The 26,752-nt window shown below is 39.5% G+C and overlaps 1 protein-coding gene across 5 annotated transcripts in view; it reads right to left on the reverse strand.

The window, feature by feature from the left end:
• The window catches only part of LOC131225983 (alpha-N-acetylglucosaminidase), a 164,364-nt gene extending 145,988 nt beyond the window's left edge, over window positions 1-18,376 (reverse strand). For 2 of the 5 annotated variants that reach the window (XM_058221613.1, XM_058221612.1), the window contains exons 1-3: window positions 18,073-18,375; window positions 11,063-11,136; window positions 10,158-10,369 (exon numbers count right to left, since the gene is read on the reverse strand). In XM_058221613.1, coding sequence (XP_058077596.1) covers window positions 10,158-10,369; window positions 11,063-11,136; window positions 18,073-18,282 — 496 coding nt within the window. In that variant the 5' untranslated portion in view covers window positions 18,283-18,375. Of the gene's footprint in view, window positions 1-10,157; window positions 10,370-11,062; window positions 11,137-18,072 lie in introns of all 5 variants that reach the window. The other 3 variants (XM_058221614.1, XM_058221615.1, XM_058221616.1) reach the window with 3 other exon arrangements.
• Window positions 18,377-26,752: the final 8,376 nt, after the last annotated feature.

Genomic DNA, 26,752 nt, shown 5'->3' on the forward strand with positions numbered 1-26,752 from the left:
GCACCTTTGTAGGTGGTAATCTAGTCACTTAGAAGAGTAAAAAGCAATTAGTAGTTGCCCGGTCCATTATAGGGGCTGAATATAGGACAATGGCACATCCGACATGTGAACTTATGTGGCTTCAAACTCTCTTATGAAAGCTTGGCTATCCTCCTTCTGATCCAATTCCTCTGTAGTATGACAATCAAGTTGTCATTCATATTGCTAGCAATCCTATGTTTCATAAGCACACTAAACATATTAAGATTGTCATCTCATCCATAGAAAGGTGACCATTAAAAAAATTGGAACTCCATTTATTTGTTCAAGGGAGCAGCCAGATGATATGTTCACTAAATCTCTTAATCGAGACACCCTACATTGTCTTATAGACAAGTTGGGCATGATTGACATCTATCCTCCAACTTGTGGGGGAGAATTGAGAATGTGTAAAAAGTAACCCCTTTTTCATCTTTTTCCTAGGTGTGTATACACGTCTTGTATACTTTGGTGGTGTATCGTACCTTGCACATGTTAATATTAATAAAGGGGTGTGAGAAGCACACAACCGACTGCCCTAACTCTCTCTTTTCTCTCCTCTTTTCTCTTTTCCTTTCTTTCGACATCTTTTCTTCTCTTCCTCCCTATTTCTCCTACTCTTTTCTTTTATTAATCTCTACTCCCATCTCCTATAGTCCCCTTCAAATTAGAGCATAGACATTGACCGTGCCCGACTTGTCACTAATACAATGAAGAGCATCTCCACTGAGAGATTTCGTGAGAACATTGGCCAATTGTTCCCCTAAGCAAACAAAAGGAGTCTCAATTCTTGTAGCCAAACAAGCTCACATGTGGCATGAGCCATTACCCTATACTTAGCTTATGTAGTGGATCAAGCAACAACTAATTACTTCTTACTCTTCCAGGTGACACAAAGGTGCAGTACCCCGACATAGACAGTTGATCATGAAAACTTCCAGCACAATCTGCAGCAGAGTATCCAGAAATATGACGATGATCATATTGTTAAAAATGTAAACCTCTACCATGAGCTGATTTTATATAACGAAGAATTCGATACACGACAGTAAGATGAGTTGCACGAGGAGTATGCATAGACTAACTGACAACACCTACAACATATCAAAAATAAGGCCATATAATAGTCAAGTAAATGAGCCAGCCAGCCAACTAGCACTGTGTACTAGGATTGGAAACAAGCTCTCCACCATCAAGGCCAATTTTATGAGTAGCATCCATCGATGTACCAACAAGTTTACACCCAAGCATCCCAATCTCTAACAAGAGAACATGAGCATATTTCCTTTGAGATAGAACCACTCCAAACTTGGATCGAGCAACCTGAATTCCAAGTAAATAATGAAGTCCCAAGATCTTTGATCTCAAATCTTGTCATGAGGAAGGATTTAAGAGCAACAATATCCACAATATCATTTCCAGACAACACAATGCCATCCATGTAAACAATCAAAACCATAACTCCAGTGGACCGACGACAGATAATAGAGAATGATCAGCATGATAGCAATCATACCGAAAGTCCAGAAGAGCGCAACTAAATTTGTCAAACCAAGCCCGATGGGACTACTTGAGACCATAAATGGACTTTAACAGACGACGCACAAGATGTAAGTCACCTAGCACAGAAAAACTTGGTGGTTAATCCATGTAAACTTCCTCTATAAGATCGCCATGTAAGAAGGCGTTCTGCACATCCAATTGGAACAATGGCCAACAAGTAACTTTACTACCAAAGAAATAACCACAAAAATGGAGTTAAGCTTGGCTACTGGAGACAATGCTTTAAAATAATCCACCCAATATGTTTATGCGCAACCCTTGGCGACCAATCAAGCCTTATAGCTATCGATGGAACCATCTAAAAGATATTTGATGGTATAAATCTATTGGCATCCAACAATCTGTTTTCCCTCAAGTAATGGAACTAACTCCCAAGTATTGTTTTTCTCAAGGGCTTACATTTCTTCCATCATAGCTTACTTTCAATCAGAACTACTCAAAGCTTCCTTCAAATTACAAGGAACAAATCAGGATATTGAAGCTAAAAAAAACCTAAAAGATGATGAAAGATGCTAGAAGGAAACAAAATTACTGAAAGGATATTTAGTGCATGAACGAGAAGGTTTTGCAAGGCAATAGGAAGATCATCAGGAGATGGATAGATATTAGTTGAACCACTAGTAGAGGCAAATGGAATGGAGGGAAAATTGGTGGAGGACGTCTTCCAGCACTAGTATACAAGATGAGGCTGGGCAGATCCAAAAGAAGTGGGAGCATCATCAAGAAAAATGGTTGGAAGGGGTATAAAATTACATGGTGGGTGCTCCTCCTGATAATAAGAGGATCGTGTAATGAATGCCCTTCAAAAGAGAATAGGCGTATCCTCGAAGAAGGGGACATCAGCTAATGCATCTCTCACAGGTCAGAGGGAACATTCAATACCCTTTCTGAGAACGAGAGTAACCTAAAAAAAAACACTTCATGGTCTGAGAACTCAACTTATACTTACCACCATCAAGAATATGAACAAAATAAGTACATCCAACAACCTTAGGAGGTAAAGGAAAAGGTTCGCTATATGGATGCAAGATTTCAAAAGAGGTCATATTCAACAATATTGCAAATGGTATACTTGATAAGAAAAATGGCAATAAGTATTGCATCATCCCAAAAAAATTTAGGAACATTCATAACAAGAATGAGAGAGCATGTGTGATCTCAAGAAGATGACGATTTTTCCACTTAGCAATACCGTTTTATTGAGTCATCCTTGGACAAAGTCTTAGATAAGAAACCATGGTCCTACAAAAATGACAAGAAAATTTTCAACATATATCCACCACCATTGTCATAACATAAAATTTTAATGGGACATTGAAATTGAGTGGTAACTTCATTATAAAAAGCCTTGAACATACCTCATGCTTAAATTTTTAAGATAATCCTAAAATAATCCAGACAGAGATGGTCCTGCCCATGAAGGACAACCAATAATATCCCAACATCAATCAATAGTATGATTCATGCCACCATAGTGGGTGCATACACGAGTCGATCCATCACGGCCACGGCGACGACCACCTGAGCACAATTGCCATGCCTGCCATTATCATGGCCCGTGCGTTGATTACCATATCCATAATCGCGACCAGGACCATGCACACCCCATCCTAGGGCTCTAGGGCTAGGGTTATAAGAAGGTTGGTCCCCAACAGTGTAAGCATATCTATATTTCATTATTAGTAGTGGAAGATAATGTAGCAACCCTCTGAACATGAGCAGAAACGGCAATCAAAGAAGGGAAGGGTTCCATAACAATAATCTATTCACAAACACCCTAATATTTTGAATTAAGCACAAAAAAACAAAAACAAAAAAAAAAAAAAAAAAAAAATCCCTACATAATTTGAGTTTCTTCTCATTGCTGCCAGATGAGATCATAATCTTGAGTGTAATGAAACGGAAGAGGGTGATAAAGATCTAACTCATTGCATATACCCTGGAGGGCAATGAAGTATTCCTTCAAGGTTCTAGAATCCTGTTGAAACTTACTAATATATGAAATTAACTTATAAACCTTGGACATGTTCCGACACTCCATATACATGTAACAAATGATGTCCCATATCTTTTTTGCGGATGTCAAAAAACATAACAGAGTTACTCATAGAGGGTTCCATAATGCTAAGCAACCAAGCCATAACTTGATAGTTTTCCTTAATCCAAGTTTTAAAATTTTCATCCGTATGATCAAGAGCTTCATCCAATATAAATGTGAGTCCGTCTCTACCTCCTAAAAACAACTTAACCAATTCAGCCCATGGCAAAGTTATTACCATTCAACTTAACAAACGTGATCAACAGAGTATGGGATTTAGAAGACCCCACAATAGATCTGCAAGAAAGTTTTTCTTCCATTTTGGCACCCAAACTTCAAGAATACTTGTACACAACACCCTTCTCAAAGAAATATGAGACCCAAACTAGGGTACTGAACTTCAGCTCATACACCACATCATGGTGTATAGTCTCTCACATCAAGATAGCCCAAAAGAAGCATCAACAATGAAACCCTAAAATCACACATCATCAACTCTCGGGATCAATGCATTGAACATCTTCACATGATTTAGTATATACACTATCTAGTGTATGGCCAAAGATGAAAAGGGCCAAACAACGGTGGAACCGGTCCCCCATAATCACCAAAATCCAAACCGATTTAAAATAAAACCACAGATAGCCAAATAAGGTCAAACTGATCTGCCCTATGCCGGAATTCCTGAGAAACATTAAATGATTTGGGAAAGATCTCAAATAATCATGATTTTAGGGCTTCTCCATCGGATGCAAAGAATGGATCAAACAAACCTCAAATCAGTCCAAAATTTTCCTCAAAAATCATAACAATTCTTCTAAAATCAAGCTTCATCAAACCATATTTTTTCTGATCAATTATGCTTTCACGGATTGTACACATGAAAATGTCAGTTGTGCGGTTACCGACATCGGTAGAATCCTGTAGCAATGATCAACGTGAAGATTCCACACTCCGATACCAAGTAGAAAAGATGATACTGAGAATAAGAAATAGAGAAAAGAGAAGAGGAGAAAGAGAAGATGGAGAAGAAGGGAGATGAGTTTTAGGGTTAAGAGAGATGTTGTGTGTTAAGTCAAAATCAACTAACATACATCCTTATATTAACATCAGAGAAAATAAAAACATAAAATACTCTGTAATAGTACCAAGGCCATGCACACGCATGCATGCGCAGTACATATATTTCCATCTCCTACAGCATGCACTTGGGATTGTCGTCCTTGGTCCTCGATGTATCGGTATCGCTACAAGTTTCGCTGGCTGAGGATACAAAAACAATATCGATATCAACGGTAACCAGAAATGCAGGGAAACATTGGGCAAATATGGGTAAAGCAGTGGAATTTTTCAATGAAACTTCAGGAGATGCTTAAATACACATATTTACATATTTGGGAATATAAAAAAAAAAAAAAGAATGAATACATAATATGTTTCCATTTGGGGGCCTGAAAGCATGTGTTTTAGTACGAAATCAGTCCAACCATCCCATCCATCCAACCATCCAACCTTCCATCCAAAAAATCCATCGATAATACACGATATTTCGCCGATAAATCATAACAACTGAAAAGGAAACGAAAGATTGTGGTCTCAATATCGCCCACTTTGCGATAAGGATAATATCACGATATTACCGATATTATCGTCAACAAATAGAACACTAAATACAACCATGTGCCCATTTTATAAAAAAAAATAAAAAATTTTAAATTTTAAAAAAAATGAAATGGAATGGAATTTTTTTTAATAAACAAAATTTTGGCGATATCGATACAATGTCAATATTATCAAAATATCGCCGATAAACTAGCAATACAAGTGACATCTAAAATTTACAGAGTCTATAATATTGGCAATATCAATACATTAGCATTACAAGTGACACCTGAAATTTACACAATCAAAAACATTGGCGATACATTGGCAATACTTAGCGATACATCACCGATACCTGGAATTTCTCATACTACCAATGTTATTGGTATTGCTACCGGTGTTATCAGTAACGCCAAAGGTGGGCACAATCCGACCAACTCAACTCGTCCGACTCGTTCAGATCCGACTCGACCCGAGCCAAATGGGTGAGTCGGTCCGAACCGAGTCGGCTTCGCCCAATCCGAACTCAAACCGAGTCGAGTTCGAGTTACCCAGTAACTCGACCCGAAACTCGATCTGGTTAGACTCGACTCAACTCGACTCGACCCAACTCTCTAACCCTACCCGCCACACCCTACCCCGACCCGATCCCAAACTCTCTCCCTCCCTCATCCTCCTCTTCCAACCCCAACAAACACCCACCACCACCACCCTCCTCCTCCTCTCTCTCCTCTCCACTCCCTCCCTCCCTCCCTCATCCTCCTTTTCCAAGCCCGGCAACCACCCACCACCATCACCCTCCTCCTCCTCCTCTCTCCTCTCCACTCCCTCCCTCATCCTCCTCCTCTTCCAAGCTTGTCAACCACCCACCACCATCACCCTCATCCTCCTCCTCCTCCTCCTCCTCCTCTCTCTCCTCTCCACTCCCTTTCTCCCTCATCTCTCAATCCGACTCGGTGCCAACTCGACCCGACTCAGTACTTTTGACCAGATCGAACTCAGTTCGGATTTGTAACGCCCTAAAAATCGAGGGTCGAGCATAGACTCAACTCCCGAGTTCCAACGCATCACTTATGTAACATAGAAAATGATGATTTAATGTTGTCCGTATTAGTACATTAAACATGAGTGGGATTAAGCTAAAATAGCATGTCATACTCCAAAGGCATTTAAATAACGCAAGCGAAAGACTGCGATATGTATATAGATCGTATAAGTGAGTGTAAGTATCCAGAGTATGAACGTCACTAAGTTAAGTAATTACAAGTGTATTTCCAAAATAAACAAAATAATGAAGTGTCGTGTCATCTATCCATGCCCCTGTAGCCCCGTCTATGCAAATCCAGGCCTACATAAACCCGCCTGCCAGCTGCATATAGGAGAACGCCTCCTCATCATCCGCGAAGTCTGGCTCCGCCTCGTAAGTCGAGTCATCCTCTGAAACTACAACAGAGTCTGGTGGGTGTTTAAAACACCGTCCCAGAACGTGAAAGTGAGTAATCAACTCAGTGGAGCTATAAGGCAAGGGTTAACATGTTATCAATTCAATCAAGCAGTAATGATAAAGCAGTACAGCAATCAAGTCTTAAATACTCTTGTTAAGGCAAGAATGGTATACGATAATGATGCATGCCCTCGCCTACACTCCCTCAGGGTCTTCATCTCACGGTGCGCATGGCAACCTCCCGAAAGTTCCCTTCCTTGCCAAAGCACATGCAGTGCGGTGCATGCTCATGTTAACCAATACTTATTTAGATTGATTCATACAGCAGTGTTGGGAAGCCAAGGTACCACCCTTGTATCATTTGCCTAAATAATAATCCATTCTAAGGTCGTCAGTCCTAGCTAGTCTCATACGATATTACGGTTCCAAGTCGCTACAAAGGGCTCGTCACCTCGATGCAGGCCTAGCTTATACTCTAGTTACTATAGAAAGGCTCGTCGCCTCAACGCAGGCTCAGAGTATGCTCGAGGTCACTACGAGTGGCTCGTCACCTAGTCGTAGGCCGACAGCTCGAATACAGTGTCTCATACCACCGTATTCGGCTCACAAGCTTAGGTTGCTCACTGGTCACTACGGGTGGGCTCGTCACCCCGGCGTAGGCTGACAGCTCGACCACGGTGTCCCATACCACCATGTCCGGCTCATGAGTCTTAGCGGATCGAGGTACCAGGGTTAACGGGGCTTCTCACTGGTAAGCTTGGTACCTTAGATTCAAGCAGTAGCATCCATACATGGTGAACATACATTGGGTCAATCGGGTTACTTAACAAGCTCGACTGGTACGAGTATACGTTGACTTAATCGACATGGAATGCATAAGCATTCCGCGTGGCCTAACCACTACCATCAAACGACATACGACTCGGATTCGTCGAACGTATCCATCGTGGCTAAATCAATTCGGCCACCCATCGTAAACCATTACCGATTGCCTGGACTACATCGTAGCCCCACTCACATTCCAAACAATTGCACTCACATATAGTATATTAAAACAGCATGTGACAACCAATGTAAATATAAATCTTACTTAATCATTTAAACAACCACATCATACACATGTTATCACACATAAGTATTTCATCTATAATCACATAGTAGTAAGATAGGCTTCACACAGGAAACTGTAACTATGTATGAGGGGATCGAAAATCCTATCTCAACACCCTCATTAGATACATTACATCAAGCATTTTCTCATTTAGGCATTTTATCAAACACTTAGACTACACATATTACATACATGTAATATATTAGTTATAACACATTATAGCAAATCCTTCCATATAGGAGTTGTCATACGTACAACAATCAAGTATTCCCAATCAGAAATCATGGCAAGCACAAATCATAATTCCATACTCATTCAGACATTTCAACAAACACATGGAATGCATTTAAAATCAACATAGTTCACATATGCATGTAATATACGGAAACCCTCATATCTAAGCACATGTGATAGTAATCAAGCCAGTCATAAATCATTGCTAACATTGAAAGCCTTGAAAACCATAACCTAAACATTTATAGTCCGCACCTTTCGCCGGTAAACAAGTATCGAACTCAGTTTGTATACCGAGTCTTTGTCTACAGCACAACGGCAACCTACAGTATGAAATAGGTTAGCTATTTCATCACTTACACTATTTGAAACCCTAAAACAGATTAGGGTTAGGCTTTTCTTACCTAAGAACGGCGTCGGAATCGCTGGAATAGCGATACAGAAGTGGCAGTTAGGTACGTGGAGCGGTGGGATTGAATTCCAAGAACGATCTCCCACTTTCTCTCTCACTCTCTCTCTTTCCTTCTCTTTTTCTCTCTCCTCTTCCTAGGGTTTAGAAATTCGTATGGGAGAGAGGTGGGTTTAAGACCCTTATATAGGCTCAGAAGTGATGGGAATGGCCCCAGGGACAAGGTATACTTAGGTTACAGCCAAATAGTGTCTGTTCCAATCCAACGGAGCACTTCTGGAGGCCCCTTTGCTGAATGCGGTCGGACTGAAGCTCCCTGACCATGGATCTAGGTCAAGCGAAGTTTTCGGTCCAATCTGGTTTGCAGATCGACCGTGGTGAACCAGTTTCAATTCAACAGTCACCGGTGCTCGATCAGGGTCACAAGCACACTGACCTGTGTTGGAAATTTTCCCTGATCCGAGGGTGTAATTGGGTCAGATTCCGACGGTCAAAATCCTTAGATTTGGCCTGCAAGTGAACCGACTCAATTCACTTAAGTTTCAGTTCATTTCCTAAAAATATTTGCGTTTCTCACACCCTTCGCTCCGGGCTCAAGTTGTGCGTTTCTGGGTACTATTAGGACTTGATTTCCGAGATGGTTGTCAAGTCCAACAAGGCGGTCATATTCGTATAGTTTCGTAGTTATCGGACTTTCGACGTGCGGTCCAGGTCTGATACGGAGTTTCTTGACACTCCCGAGAGCAACTGGGTTTAGAAATTGATCCTAGATTTCAGGGTAATGTAGCGTTAATGATTCTACAAGTTTTGGGTCTTACAGATCATATTTAAAGTGATTAGTGATAATTTCACAGCTAATCTAGTTTAGCACTTAGTTAACTTTGTCTAATTTCTAAAGGATTCGGTCCTGAGTGATTTTTGCCTGAGGTGGTACTCGGGTCTTTGTACGGATTTTTCCGAGATGTTACAGGATCAGTCTAGGCCAAACCGAACTCGAATCGAGTCAGGCATGCTGGACTCGATCTCGAGTCGGATTGAGTTCAGGTCAAGCCTATTTCAAAACCGGATCGAGTCGAGTCAGCCCTAACTCGGTCCGACTCGACTCGATGCCCAGCTCTAGGTAACGCCGAGTTGGAGATATGGATAATATCGAGGATACTTCGAACAATGGTCGTCCCATGTGTGCACAACTTTGGTGGGGCCCATTTAAGTGTCAGCAAGTAGGCCAAATGTCAAGAGCCTTTTTTCCATTTGAATTTGCATGTAGTTGCTTAGTTAACCATCTCATGCCTTGGAATATGTGTGTGCTTTTGGAAGCTGCTGTCATCTTTTTTGGAATACAATAATTTTAGAGTTCCTAACGGAGCTCAAAGTCTTAGATTGTTGTAGTTGGAAATTGCATTAGGAGAAAATGGCAAGATGTGATCAAGGGTTGAGATGGAGAGAGAGAGAGTCCATCTATAAATGTGGATGATAAAGGGATCTTTGAATCATTGAAAAAAAAATCTATCTGATTTTGGTTGAAATAATCTTTTGCTTGTGTGCCACTCCCCGCGCTACCTGCCTTTTCTCGCTTCCTTTTGTTCTTCTCTTCTCCATCAAATTCAGAAACAAAAGTTGAAGTTTAAAAATATTTCATTCAAAACATCGATAATTTTATCACATGGAGAATGTTAATATTTTGGCATTCATTTGGCAATGAAAGAAAGAAGCTACATAAACAAGAATTAGAACTTACAACTGGAAGTAACAACATTTTGATAATAGTTCCATGGAACTGGACGCTGAACCAGCACCCCCTTATCTTCTACATGTGGAAGTGATCCTGGTTTTGGAACAGAAGCTGTCTGAATGCCACCAGTCTTGTCCCATGAAATATGAGCACCACACCAATACTTTAAATACCAATGGAGACCGGATGAAATCTCAACTGCTGTAGTGCCTTTAATCCTACATGGAAACAGCACACCGATCGAACATTATAAGAACACCTTACCAGGAAAGAAATTGTATCAGAACTTTCTACGTCCTTCTTCTTCAATTTTAAACTAGTATCAATCAATATTACTGTCTCAAGTGGACTCAGCATCCAGCAACATGTCAGTAAATGGCACAGACTCTGCAGCAAGGTTTTGTTGCTTATTATTTGCTCATGACTACTTTTTGTTTATTGCTGAGCATAAGAGCTTTCCCATGCTCAAAAACAAGTGTAAACTTGCCCAAGTTAGCGCTTTGGATATAAGCATGACTACTTTTTGTTAATTGTTGAGTATAAGAGCTTTCCCATGCTCAAAAACAAGCATAAACTTGCCCAAGTTAGCACTTTGGATAGAAGACTTGCTAAAATCAACATATTTTGGTGTAAACACCTTAAGTTGCCTTCAGAACCCCACCAATGGCTACAGCCACCTCTACTTCAAGGAACTGGTGAACTAGATCCCTAGGCAGGTCGAGAAAAGGAAGTTACGAAAATACGAGCAGATTAAAACAAAGGAAATTGATGTGCTTTACAACCATATGTTGAAAAGAGTAATGCTTTATTGATTGAGCTAATTCTAAAATGTTGGAACAGGTAAAATGTACATTTTTGCAAGATGAAAATAATCAGAATCTTCTTCTTAAAAATTTGAAGAAAGTACATACATAATCTCTGGTCCATTCTTGCTTGAAGTTTTGACATTATTAATCCAAAAGCAACTAGATCCACCACAAATATCCTGAAATTTTCAAACGACGCATATTCAATACAATTGATCATGATCATTGCAAGGCTTCAAAAGTTGGAAAACATGAAAAATAAGGCTAAAAAGAAGCATACGAAATTATTATGAATAGATTGGTTAGTCACTGAGAAAAGTGAAAACTGGAGGCCTCGCAGAACTAGTCAGTTCCTCGGCCACAGATTTTTGAAAGCTGGATAACCATAGTTTGGTTCAAGGAGATCTAAGAAATGTTAGGAAAAGTGAATCCCTTTAGGAATGTGATGCGGGAGAAGACTCCGAACTGCCAGTGTTTCACATACAAAACCAATAATAATAATAATAGCAGCACTAAAAAGTGAATTTTATCAATCAAGCATCAAAAGCTACGGCCACATACTCCATGCCCTTTCACTAAAACTAACCAAAAATGCCTACACAAATTAGGAAAATAACTAAAACTGGAAAAAAAAAAGGAAACTAACTCTAATAAAATTAGAGACAAACTCTTAAATAAACCATGACAAATGTGAAACTGTCCCCCATTAAAAAACATGAGACAATCTTAGGCAGTTAAACCTAAAAATACACCTAAACAACAACAAAAATAACAAAATGATGACTATGTCCTTCATCATCATCATAATCATAATCATATACCAACAAAGTGGGATCAATTACATGAACCCTTTTACACCATTCCACTCTATCAAGGGTCATAACTCCAGTTAAGACCATAAGCCTTCAAATTTTTTTTTATTACCTCCACCCAATGTTTTCCTTATCGCTATCGCATAGTATCACACCCTTGGGATACGGATAAATATTGGTTATTGCACGGGATACATCAGTAGTATCGCATAATTTATAAAGAAGATGAAGAAGAGGACAACATTACACAATTAGAAATTAAAAAAATCACAAAAAACAAGTGCACATAATATATTTCCATTGTATATATTCCTAATCTATGTGTTGTTTGATTGAACTGATGCAACTATATTCAAGGTCAATCCATAAATTGTATAAATGGAAGAAGACATGTATAGAAACACAAGCATTACATTCAAAATTAAAAGAAAAATTAGAAAACTGGAAATATACCTATGGATTTCGAAGAAAAAAAAATGTTAAAATTTTATTTTTTCTAAAATATCCCTAAATTGCCAAGAATGTGTAGATTAGGTTAATACATGTTTGATTTTATGTTTGCACACTGAGATTGCAACCGATTTTGGAAATTTTTGGTTTTTCTCCAATTTTCTACAACTCAGCCCATCTCCCCAAAATCTCGAAATTGAGAATCCAAATCCATAATTATTCATGCAAAACATGAAGAATCATGGATTTCTTACCATTTGACACCATTTACAACATATAAAAACAATAAAAATGAGGAAAACTAAAAAATATGCACCTTTTAGAATTCAACCCCAAGAAGCTTTCGATTGTGATTTCGGAGAAAGTTCGAAGATTTTCTTCAAAATAGAGTGGACTAGTTGAAATCGCCTTCCAGTATGCTAGATTTTTATTTTTTTGGCCAAAAAAAAAAAAAAAAATCATTTTTGTGAACTTTTTAGGATTTTCCAGACAAAGTAATGCCAGCTTCCTTGTATCCCTTTCGATATCACACTCAATATCAATATATTGCACAATACATTAAGTATTTATAGGGGGGGAGTGCATATATCATACAACATCACAATATCGTGCAATATATTGCACTGTACCATAAAGAATGGTTATTAAAGCTGGATTTTGTATCGCTCGGCCAAGATAACAGATATATTATGGGATATATCGGCAATATCGCAAGATACTGAAAACACTGGCTCCACCCACATCCTCTTGGGCTTTCCCCTTGCCCTTTCAGAGCCTTTAACGTGTACCAACTCACTCCTAACTGGCCCAATTCTTGGGAGACTGTGGGGAGCGTCATAGCTAAATGGTTCATTTTGAGCCATACATCAGCACATACAACATCGAGCCCCCACTTTCACGATATGATCAATACCATGTCGCATGTTGGGCAAGGCACCTCCAACGTCAGAGGAGATCATGGGGGTCTAGCTCAACCGCGAGTCTGAGGAGATACAAGCTTGGTTAAATGAACTGAAGCGGAACTGGGAGACATATAGGGTGACGGTCATGTGAGATGGGTGGACAGGACCCACGATGTTGTCCATTATCTACTTCATGGTGTATTGTAAAGAGGAGCCAATTTTTCCTCAGCTTATAGATGCATTCACCCATATAAAAAATCACTCCTATATATATAGCCTTTTGAAGGGAGTGATTAGAGAGGTGGGCTTGAAGAATGTGGTGCAAGTTGTGGCAAACAACAACAGTACACTCGTCAAGGCGAAGAAAAAGGTAATGAAGAAGTATAGTATTTATTAGACCCTGAGCACGGCTCACTCATGGTTGTTGGTTAAGTTGTGACCTGATGCTCGAGTAGGCTAAAGAGAGTCAGTCAAGAATACCATTGAGGCAGCAAGGAGGGTGACTAAGTTCATTAGTCACTCGTGGTTGTTGGTCGTGAGTCGCGACTCCCAAGTAGTATTAGGGGGAAATCGTCCGACCAGGTGTGACACAGTTCACCACGAACTTTATCGCACTCGACGGTTTGTATGAACACATGGCGGGGCTGAGGAGTCTGCTCAGATCTAATAGATATTTGGAGTGGAACCAGAGAGCTCTGGTGCATAGAGGATAGCAGAGACCATGCTTGGTGATTCCTTCTTTGACAGAATTCAAGATGCCTTTAGAACCCTGCAACCGATTTATAGGGTTCTTAAGATCGTAGATAACGATACATGACCTTCAATGGGATCCGTGTATAGGCTTATGTGATTGATGATAGAGGGGATACAGCTTGCATCTCCCCATTTGCATATATGGGTGCCTGACATCATCGATGACAGATGGACTAGGACCCTTGATCATTCACTCCACCAGGCTAGTAAGTTGTTGTGTTTAACACTATTTATTTATCACTTGCATTTTAAGCATTACTTTTGTTTATATGTTAATGCAACTAATTACTTTTGTTTATTTATTTAAATATCATTTGTCTCCCATCCTAGCATGAGCCGGCGAAAGTAATGAACAACATGGCTTTCATGCAAACATCATGGTGGACCCCGTAGAGCTTTGGATCATACAATCTCACGCATACAACATGCATGACATGCAGGGTTACACTTGATACCCAGGCACTCATAATTTGCACATGTGACATTTATAAACACAGATATAACAGACAAGATTGTGGAGCCCATTGTTGCCAAATCATAGGACCACAATCAAACGATCCTAACCTCTGTTTCATGAAAATAGGACCATTGGATTTATTCACTTTTCACCATCAAATAAATGTCCACTAATCCACTAATAAGATTATCAAATAAGCTTCATTTTCGTTTCATGATGCACCTAATTCTACACTAGTTACCATAATTTAGACAGTTTAATCTAGAAACTTGTATGCCACATGTGTAATTTCTAAGTAAATAGGACCATTGGATATATTAATCTCTTATCCATGGGCCTGATTGATCCAGTGTACATTCCAGTGGTATGGCCCAACTGAAATTAAGAATGGCTTGTTTTTTCAGGGCCAAGAAGAAGATGAAGGGATGCACATGATACACTATGTCTCTTGTCCATGGACCATTGGCACTTGTTTGTGCAAATAGGTTTGTCTCTTGTCCAAGGGCACTTGCTTGTTAAAATAGGACCATTGGTACTACTAATCTATTATCCATGGGCACTTGTGTGTTGAAATATGACCAATCAGTCATAGAATCCATTTTAATCATCAATTAAGTATGGCGTATGAACCATCACACAATTACAATATCAAACTCTATTTTTCAGATTGCTAGATAATCAAATTATTGATTGTCAAATGTTAGGTTGACATGTTGGACAAGGAGATTTCAGGCTCTAACATTTCAAACTGTTTTGACTTGGAGATTTCAGTCTCCAATATTTCGGGATCAAATTCCGATATGGGCTTCAATGTCACAATTGGAACAGTCATGGTTGGTGCATTAGTGATTTCTTGGTTTAAGGATAACTATGCTGGAAGAAGAACAACAACATCAGCGAAATCGGACAGACACTCGGGATCCAAATGCAATTATTAATACACCAGGTGTTAACATGCTACAATTACATTTGTATGTATAAAAAGGCTTTCTTTCGCAACATATGAGAAAAGTATAAACTGTGAAGCACATTTGTAGTGTCTCTAGAAGAAGAATTAGTGATTTTTCTAGATACAATTAGTCATCACATCAAAAACCGTATTATGTGGCACCATTTCAACCATTCCGAGGAAACAATTTAATTGTCACTGCACCAGGGTACTTAACACAATCATCAGGCTACATGGCGAGTTTTTAAAGCTACCCGGGATTAGGATACCTCCCAAAATAATGAATAGTACAAAGTTTTTCACATATTTTCGAGTTAATGAGTAGGTATTTTTCATTTGATAGTCCCCTTCTTAAAAATAAAATAATTAAATAACATATAAGTTATAGTTTCCTCTTTTAGGATTGTGTTTGAACCATAGACAAACAGACATTGTAGCTATGGTCACTTTTAAAGAGCAAACCAAGTGGCATAATCAAAAGGAATTTATTTCACAGAATGTTTTAGTAAGCTACTCTTTCAATTTAAAATTCCAATATGTACTACTCTTTCAATTTAAAATCCCAATACGTACTAATGGGGTGGAAAAGATCAACGGCAACTTCATAGATACAAACAGATGCTCTTACACAAAAAGACAAATTGATTATCCACAAAGGTATTAACTCAAATCAACCTATATAGAATTATTAATTAATTAATATATGGATTACAATTTAATGACTTCTAGTCTATACTCCTTGTAGGCAAACGCTACTTAGTTGATGTTGCTTTTCTAAACAAATATATAGTTTCTTAGCACCCTTTCATGGAGTTTAGTATCATCTAAAGAAATTCAGGCAAGGTTGTAATCATACAACAAATTGTTTAATTTTCGTCTTTTGTCATTGCAAAACACCATAGAACGTGCCTTTGGAGTGTTGAAGGAACGTATCCTATGTTAAAAACAGCCACAACTTATCAAATAAATATGCAAGTCAAGATAGTTTTTGCATATTGTATCTAACATAATCATATTATGAACAAAAGTCATGATCTAGAGCCTGATTTAAAGACTATCAACGAAAGCAATAACAAGGAAGATAGAGGTAGCATGGAAGAAGATGAAGGTAGCAAGGAAGAAGTTAAAAGCAGCAAGGAGGAAAACAAATGTGGCATAGCGAATGCATCCGTAAGAGCTAAATGGGAGAAACAAAGATGGAATGCATTTAGAATAGAGCTTGCAAATTGCAATAGCTATGTGGGCAAACTATAAACTTCGACAGAATGTCAATTGATTGTTTCTAGAAAAATGTTTCTTTAAGAATGTGCATGCTAACTGCATTATATGAACTTACTGTTACTTGGCATATGAATGCTTCTTGTTTTTTTTTTTTTTTTGGTTGCATTTTATCTAATATTCCTAGCACCATTTCTATCTTGTTTCTTTATAACTTATCTTGCTTGCAAATGTGAACATTTATAAGGCATTTTGCAAAATTCAAAAGCAAATAGCAGCAGCCGAAAGGTACAGGTCAACTAGACTCCATATATGGACAAATGTATGGTAAAATACTGGGCGAGGAAGTACATGTGGGAAAAAAGTCCAACCATTGTTTTGGAGGAGCAACAATGAATAAAGTAGCAAACGCAGTAGAAGTGACCTTTTCTGTACATGTGACTGTCAAGAACTGCAAGAACCATTTACGGACTATGTAAAATTACAAGTCAATGAAGATTGCAATGAACAAAAGTGGCTTTGGCTGGAATGAAGAACGGAAATGTGTGATTGGCTGACTACCGATGCAAAAGTTTCTGTTGGGGGACCGCAGAAGCACATAGAGATGAATCAAGCATGGTATTCCAATCACACAATCAAGTCCAATCACAAACACTCAGAATTTAACGTGGAAAAACCACGGCGCAAAGTGACAGTAATGCACTATGAAAGCAGAAAATTACAAGAAAGAGATTACCCGATTAGAACAAGCCTCGAATCTCCCCAAGCTATGCCCTTGAAACCCTTAGGAACGAATTTAGAAAACCTAGAACACCTCTCTTTCTACCCAAATCCCAATTACACCCATATATATAGCCTCTATGAGAATCATAATCGAAATCAGAAACAAATTCCTCACTTATGCAATTCTGTGTGAGCACTCGATGCCACCTTCGATAGGACTTCAATGGCATCGAACACCTTCAATGACATCAACTAGAAAGACCAAAACGTTCCAGCAATAAAACATGGATTTTTCAGATTTTCTCGATGGGACTTCGATGGCATCAACAGCTGCTCGATGGCACTTCAATGGGACCTTCAAAGGCACTTCGATGGCATAGACAGACAGCTTTTTTTTTCAGATTTAAGATATCAACAGCAGTTTCAACTGATTTCAGTGAGGGGAATTGAAAGAATATTTCCTGTTTAACATATTGTTTATAGAATACTTATAAAGAGCATCTCATTTCTATACTCCTTTTGTCTCACAAACAAAACCTGAAGCATAAAAAAAAATTTAAAAATAAATAAATCATTGCCATTGTACAAGCCATTCCCAATCCTCTTATTTGAATTTGCATTTTGAGAGAAGAAGGTTGGAAAAGGGATATCCAACTGGGAATGTTCCAAAGTTTAACTGCATCGGCCCCACCCACTAGTGGTTGCCCACAAGTGGGCCCCAAGGGCCGATATTCAAGACTTTGTTCCGTATTAATGGAGGATATCACAGCGGTAAATTCCCAATACAGTAGATATCCAGGCGTTGGAGTTCTGATATTTTGAACATGAAAGGAAGGAGAAAAGAGGGAAACCTTGGAAATGATCTTGAAATCGAAGCTGAAAGAATGGGTTGGGAGCAATCTAGCGAGGACTCCTCTGGCTGCAGCTTCCTGTACTGAGGGAGACGCTCTTGGAGCATGTAAGCGACTGATCAAGCCCTCCATCACTTCCATTCCACTGAAAACAGTGCCGAGATGGAAGGTGAGGATTAGAAAGAGGACAGTAGCATGAGAACTCGCCATCGAGAGAGAGAGAGAGAGAGAGAGAGAGAGAGTTTTCGAAGTAGCAGGGATGGTCGTCTTTGGTCCAGAGGGTTGAGAGTCTGGCTACAGAGACAGCAAGGTGGATGGGTTGTGTATGCTGACGCGATTCGCGCGGGAGATTCCGAAGACCATTCGCGGGACACGTGTGGAGGATCGCGATTCATAAGGTGAGAAAACACCATCAAGAAGGCCACGGCTTCGGTGGATCCCTGACCGTGGGGCCACATTGATGTATTTTCCTTACATCCACGCCGTCCATCCATTTTGAAATTTCATTTTAGGGCATGGTCCCAGCTTTCTGCTCATTTTAGAGCATGAGCCCAAAATTGAAGCAGATGCAGATCTCATGGAACCACGCCGCGTAAATAGTAGGAATAGAAACTCAAGAGCGTGAAAACCTTTATGGGCACTGTGATTTTCATATGCCATCCAAACCGCTCATAAAAAACAGTAATTCACACCATCATGCAAGTAAATTAAAATATCAACCATATTCACAACTTCTATGGGCTCAATAACATCTCAGCCATGGGTATACAATAGCCACTATTTCTTGTGATATAGCCCACTTGTGGGTTAGTTCTACCTCAGTTTTGGACTCACATCCTAAAATGATTCTAAAAATACCTCTAGTAGAGTGGTAAATGTCACATGGACATTGTGGTGAATGCCGTAGAGCTCATCAGAAACCAACGAATACCTCACATAAGTCCCTTGGAAGTGATTTAACGCTAATGAAATCCCCCCATCTGTACCTTATACTATGATTCAAATGCCTGATTCAAATCTTACTTAGTTTAAAATTATATAAAACACACTGAAATTCAGTTGGGTGTATCATACCAGATTTTTAAATATTGAGGGGAGCATATATAATCATGTACTTATTGGAAATATTACCTCTTAAATACACGTGGTCAAATGTAATAGAACATTTATAAAGAAAGCTACGATCATATAGTAACCGTATCTCCAAATCTATAAAAATAGTATAAAATTGAAAAGTCGAAACTTCACTAAAATACAACCACACAACTCTTTTTTTTACTCAGCATTATTTATCTTTCATCATTCATTAACTTATATTTTAATTTATTTAGTTTCAAACCCCTCTATTTTTATCCAACACCATGTTGTAATAGGCTTGAAGTCTTTAGCGTGGTTTTAATTTAGTTTCATTTCTATCCAACTCATCACTGTCATAAGTCAATTAATTTAGTTTAAATATACACAACTTCGTTATCATATCCCCCAAATCTTTAAACACTTAACAATTCCTTGGTCATGACTTTTGACCAAATATTACAACCATCTCATGACCATCTAAATTTGAAAGATAGTTAAGACAATGATTGTTTATCCAACTTAAACAATCGCCAATATATTCTACTTTCTTTACTTGAATGGCTAGTTATACTTTATCTATATTCAAATTAACAAGATCTTTGTAGGGGTGAGGCACGTCACGCCTTTTATAAAATTCTCTCCTTTAGTAATGTTAGGAAGAGGAAACCTTTAGGAATTTAGTGAGATTTTAGAATGTAGATAATTTGTAGGGTATGTATAATTTACAAAATGCCATCTCATTGTGGGTTTTACCATGTAAAGAAATCGTAACATCTAAAACAGTCCAACTAACTCCCTAGATTTTTTGTTCCGAGGTGCTCGACCGGTCGTGGCCCATGCTCGACCAGTCGTGCAGTCTGTTCGACCGGTCGTGGTTACGCAGATTCGTTTCCGAATCTGATGCGAACTGCAGATTTCGGTGTCGCCTTTAGCAAAGGTGCGAAAGGGAAGTTGTCAAAACTATAAAGTGGGGTCCCTAGGGCTATTCCAGGGCTAAGGTGAATATTGAGAAATATTTCTAAGGTGTGGGCAAGGGATTTTCTCTGTACTTCTAGGGGAGATGTTAGTATATTGCCTTATAATCTCTGTTCGTTCTTCATAGCGGAAGTTTGCATCCGTAGTTTTTTACCCTAGTTTGGAGTTTTTCCACATATATATTGTCTTATGGTTTGTTTGCATTACTTTGATCTGTTTCTAGTTTATATTTCTTCCTGCTTATCGTTTGTGGGTGAGGCCTGAGATTGGATCTAAGCTCACTGCGTTGTTGCCGTGCTGTGCAACAACTGGTATCAGAGCTATTGCTTTAGTTCTATTGGGAGCAATGACAGAATAAGGGAAAACTAGAATTGAGAAGTTTGATGGTTCAAACTTTGCCTTCTGAAAGATGCAAATGGAGGATTATCTGTATGAGAAGGACTTTTATATTCTTCTAGGAGGAAAAGGGAAGAAACCAGAAAAGATGACAGATGATGAATGGTTTTTACTAGATAGGAAGGCTTTAGGAACGATCCGACTCTCTTTGTTTAAGAGCGTCGCCTTCAACATAGCCAAGACGAAAACTACAAAAGAATTAATGAAAGCCCTATCCACCATGTATGAAAAGCCCTCAGCGTCCAACAAGGTTCATCTTATGAAACAGTTATTCAACATGAAGATGTCAGATGGTGGGAGCGTGGCTGAACATCTAAACGAGTTCAATACAGTCACGAGCCAGTTGGAATCTATTGGCATTATTTTTGAGGATGAGGTTAGGGCTTTATTGATCTTATCCAGTTTGCTAGACAGTTGGGATGGTTTGGTGATTGCTGTAAGCAATTCTTTAGGGTCGATAAAACTGAAATTTGATGACGTGGCCGGTCTAATTCTCAGCGAAGAATTTAGAAAAAAGGCATCAAAAGTTTTAGGGGATTCAGGGAATACTCTAAACGTTGAAGGAAGAGGAAGATCGCTGAACAAATGAGGCAATAAACACAGGCGTTCTAAGTCGAGGAAGAAGTCCAAGGGATCGAAAGACAAAGACGGGTGTTGGCATTGCAGCAAGAAGAGGCACATGAAACGTGATTGCAGGACGCTCAAGAAACAAGAAGGAAACTCTCAAGGCGGGAAGGATTCAGTGAATCTATCTGATGAGAGTGACGTAGAGGTATTGATCTTGTCTCTTGATGCGATGAATGAGTTTTGGATTATAGACTCAGGTGCTTCGTTTCATACCACTTCATGTAAGGAAGTTCTACGTGATTATGTGTCAGGTGACTTTAGAAGAGTCTACCTGGGTGATGATGAGCCGTGCAATATTGTTGGAAAGAGGGACGTTCATATAAATTAGAAAGACGAAACAGTTTTGAAATTGAAGGATGTCAAACATGTACCGAGTTTGAAACGTAATTTGATCTCAGTGGTGCAGTTGGTCGATACCGGTTATGTGATGACATTCACTAGTGATTCTTAGAAGATCACAAAAGGAACCCTGGTGATATCTCGAGGCAAAAAGGAAGGTACTTTATATGTAACTTTAGGATTGTATAGTTCACTCTTAGTCGCATCAACAGGAGTGAATGGGCAGTTATGGCATCAGAGGCTGGGACATATGAGTGAGAAAATGGATGAAAGTGGCATTGTCTAAAGGGAAATTACCGGAGCCGAAGTCTATTGACTTAGAATTTTGCGAAGACTGCGTGTATGACAAGCAGAAGAGGGTAAGCTTCGAGAAGACGGAACGCGCTTCAAAGACGCATCTGTTGGAGCTTGTACACACTGATGTGTGGGGATCGGCACAGGTATTATCTCTTGGTGGCTCACGTTATTTTGTTTCTTTTATTGATGATGCTAGTAAAAACTGTAGGTCTATTTCTTAAAGTACAAATCTGATGTATTTGATGTATTTAAAAAGTGGAAAGTTATGATAGAAAACGAGACAGGTAAAACAGTAAAATGCCTTAGATTTGATAATGGGAGAGAATATTGTGATAAGAGATTTGACGAGTATTGTGCAACAAATGGAATCAAACATCAGAAAATAATTCCAGGGACACCGAAGCAGAATGGTGTGGCCGAGCGCATTAACAGGACCATCCTTGAGCATGCCAGGAGCATGAGGCTACATGCAAGGTTGCCCAAGACCTTTTGGGCCGATGCTGTGAATACTGCTGCATATCTCATCAATAGAAGTCCCTCAGTACCATTGGATGGTGGGCTACCAGAAGAAATGTGGACTATGAAAGAAGTGAACCTTGCACATCTCAGAGTGTTCGGTTGTACTTCATATGTTCACATTGATGCAGAGCACAAAAATAAGCTGGATGCAAAGTCCAGGAGGTGCACGTTTATAGGCTACAGGTAGCATGATTTTGGCTACAGATTTTGGGATGTAGAAAACAGAAAAATCATCAGAAGTAAGGACGTAGTCTTCAATAAAAAAGTGATGCATAAGGACAGTGTGTAAGGATATAAGGCCGAGGAGAAGGAATTCGTAGAGTTGAAAGAGTTACCAGACACGGGTGTTACAGCGCCACAGGATGATCATGCACAGGAGCATTATGAGGCAGAACCGCATACACCGATTGTGAGGAGGTCTACTCGGGAGAGGAGACCTACGGTCCGATACTCACCCTCCTTACATTATCTACTGCTAACAGATAATGGTGAGCCAGAGTGTTTTGAAGAAGTGTTACAGTCAGATACACGGGTTAAGTGGGAGCAGGTCATGGATGATGAGATGGACTCTCTTGAGTCTAATCGTACATGGGAGCTAGTCACTCTACCTAAGGGTAAGAAAGCTCTTCATAACAAGTGAGTTTACAGACTGAAGGAGGAGTACGGTGGTTCGAAACGGTATAAGACTGGATTGGTTGTGAAAGGGTTTCAACAAAAGACAGGTATCGATTTCACTAAAATATTTTCACCCGTGGTGAAAATGTTTACAATTCACATGGTCTTGAGTATAGTGGCTATAGAGGACTTACATCTAGAGCACCTAGATGTTAAGACAACTTTTCTTCATGGGGATCTTGAAGAAAAGATATACCAGCCGACAGGATACGTGACACCAGGAAAGAAGAACAAGGCGTGCAGACTGAAGAATAATCTATATGGCCTGAAGCAAGCCCCGAGGCAGTGGTACAAGAAGTTTGACAGTTTGATCATGTTGAAAATTGGTTTTAGGAGATGTCATGCAGACCACTGTTGTTATTTGAAGAAGTTTGATACGCCGTATATCATCCTTCTTTTGTATATTGATGATATGCTTGTGGTCGGTTCAAGCATGAAAAACATCTCAAATCTCAAAAGACAACTGTATAAGAATTTACCATAAAGGATTTAGAAGCTGCAAAACAAATCCTAGGCATGGGGATAAAGCGTGGCAGGAAAAACAAGAAACTAGTTTTGTCACAAGCAGAGTACATAGACAAGGTACTTGATCGATTTAATATGGGAGGTGCTAAGCCGGTTAGCACTCCATTAGTCAACCATTTTCAAGCTATCTAAGGAGCAAGGTATAAAGACGCAGGAGGAACGAGACTACATGGCTAAAGTCTCATACGCGTCAGTGATAGGGAGTCTCATGTATGCTATGGTGAGCACGGGGCCAGACATTGCTCAAGCAGTGGGAGTTGTTAGCAGGTTCATGAACAACCCCGAGAAAGAATATTGGGAAGTTGTGAAGTGGATCCTTAGATACCTGGTAGGTACTAAGGATGTAGGGCTGTGTTATGGTGGATCGGAAATCAAGTTACAAGGCTACGTGAATTCAGATTTGGCAGGAGACATTGACAACAGAAGAAGCACTATAGGTTCTGTTTTTTCTCTAGGTAGTGTTGTAGTCAGTTGGGTCTCTCAGTTACAGAATATAGTGTCTATCAGTACGACAGAAGCAGAATACGTTGCGGCTACAGAAGCGTGCAAGGAGAAGGTATGGATGCAAGATTTCATGGAAGAGTTAGGTAAGAAGCAAGCAGATTGCAAGCTGTACAGTGACAGTCAGAGTGCAATACACTTAGCTAAGAATTCAGCCTTTCATTCAAGGACCAAGTATATTGCCATCAAATATCACTTCATACGTTTGTTACTGGAAGATGGATCGATTACTCTAGAGAAGATTCATACAAGTGAGAATCTTGCGGATATGCTAACTAAGGCGGTCACACGGGAGAAGCTGAAGCTCTGTTCAGCTTTGATTGGTCTTCAGGCTTGAAGACGGGGAGGTGATGCACTCCGGGTGAAGAAGACAAAGGTTTATGGCGATGTGTCTCCAAGTGGGAGATTGTTGTGATATGAAGCTACATCCGGGGGTCGCACGACCGGTCGTGGCCCCTGCTCGACCAGTCATGAACTGGCTCGACTCAAAGTCTAACGAGCATAAGATTTTTGGTTCCAAGGTGCTCGACCGGTTGTGACCCATACTTGACCGATCATGGGGTTCTCTCGACCGGTCGTGCAGTTTGCTCGACTAGTCGTGGTTACACAGATTCGTTTCCGAATCTAATGCGGACTGCAGATTTCGGTGTCACCTTTCGCAAGGGTGTGAAAGGGAAGTTGTCAAAACTATAAATTGGGGTCCTTAGGGCTATTTTAGGGTTAAGGTGAATATTGGAGAATATTTCTAAGGTGTGGGCAAGGGATTTTCTTTATACTTCCAAGGGAGAGGTTAGTATATTGCCCTGTAATCTATGTTCATTCTTCGTAGTAGAAGTTTGTATTCGTGGTTTTTTACCATAGTTTGGGGTTTTCCACGTATATCTTGTCTTGTGGTTTGTTTGCATTGCTTTGATCTGTTTCTAGTTTATATTTCTTCCTGCTAATTGTTTGTGGGTGAGGCCTGAGATTGGATTTAGGCTTACTACATTGTTGCCGTGCTACGCAACAGATACTTTGTAGAGTATGTATAATTTATAAAATGCCATCTCATTGTGGGTTTTACCATGTAAAGAAATCGTAACATCTAAAACAGTCCAACTAACTCCCTAGATGAGTTTTTCAAATATAGCCCTTACTTTTTCTCCATCTTTATATTGCTTTTGTGTAGAGAACATGACCAACTCATCATCATTGTAAAAAATATAAATAAATAAACTTGTTAAAAGTAAATAAATAAATAAAAACTATCAGAAAAAGTAATTATTTACTTCATAAATTATTTGATCACCTTACCGATTAATGGATAAATAGATAATTGATATTTACAAATCCAATCTTAATTGATCTGCCCGGCGCTTGCATACTCAAAAATGCATAATTGAAATTAGGCAATTTATTACACATGTGGCCATATGTTCAAGTTATATAACGACACTATTCACACCATCCAATTTATGGATCACAATATTGACGTAGCATGCATCTAAAATCACATTGACTAAGCAAATCCTAGGCATTAAATTGAAGGCTATCATTGTTTAATTAGGCTCTATCCAAACACAAACATTTTCAAATAGACTCCACATACAGATTGACCCGTGGGGCCAAAGTGCTGTTTTAATGATATCCAATCTTGGTGCCCAAAAATCCAGTCCATACAAAATTAAGAGGGCCACACCATGAAGACTCATGCCCACAACCTCTAAAACAAGTGTTGTGGCCCACCTGAGCAGTGGAATGCCCTAATTAGTAGAGGAAACGGATTGGCTGCTACTCTTTACAAATGGCTGATGGTCGGTGCTCTGTGGGCCCCACCATGATGTATGTGTTTCGTACATGCCGTCCATCTATTTTTACAAGTCATTTTATTGTATGAGACAAAAAATGAGGTATATCCCAATCTCAATTAGATCACATTACAGGAAACAGTGTTGAATGAGCGTAGACCATTAAAAAATTTGTGGAGGCCAAAAAAGTTTTGGATCGAGCTGATTTTTGTTTTATCCCTTCATCTGGGCCTGCATGACCTAATCAATACATTGGATGTCAAATAAACAATACAGTGGGCCTTAGGAAGATTTTAATGGGGGATATCCATTCACTATTTTTTTCATATAGTGTGGTCCACCTGAGATTTATATCTCTCTCATTTTTGGGATGAAGTCATAAAATGATCTGCAAAATGGACGAAAGGAATGGATGAAACACATACATCATGGTGGGGCCCACGGAGCACCGACCATCAGGGGCTGGTGGCAGGGGGAGTAGCCATTCTGTTTCCATTAGTAGATATCTATTCACGTTTGTCGGATGTTATCTTCTGGATGGAATAGACCCGCATAAACAAAACCGGTGGCCCACATAAAGCTATGCGGCTTTTAATGGTGGGCATCCCCATCCAAACTTCTTAATATGATGTGGCCCACCTGAGTTTTGGAATGGCCTCATGTTTTAGTTATCGCTCATGTTGGTGGGGTGCATCTCTTGAATGGATTAGATGACATATAATAAACCCGGTGGCCCCATATAAAATTTGGAAGGCTTTTCCCCGTCCCATTCTGTGGTGTGATCGACTTGGATGGGGGGAAATTCCATCGGAAAAATCAAATTGGATGTGATCTATTTGGTGGGCCACCGTTATAACCAAGCAGCTAGCCAGATTCCTTTTCACCGTCTATTTCCTCTCTACGGCTGGATCATGCACACATGGTCAACTTCGGCACAGGTGTTAGCTGCAAGTCGACATTAG

Source organism: Magnolia sinica, chromosome 14 (assembly GCF_029962835.1).
Source record: "Magnolia sinica isolate HGM2019 chromosome 14, MsV1, whole genome shotgun sequence".
NCBI lineage: Eukaryota > Viridiplantae > Streptophyta > Magnoliopsida > Magnoliales > Magnoliaceae > Magnolia > Magnolia sinica.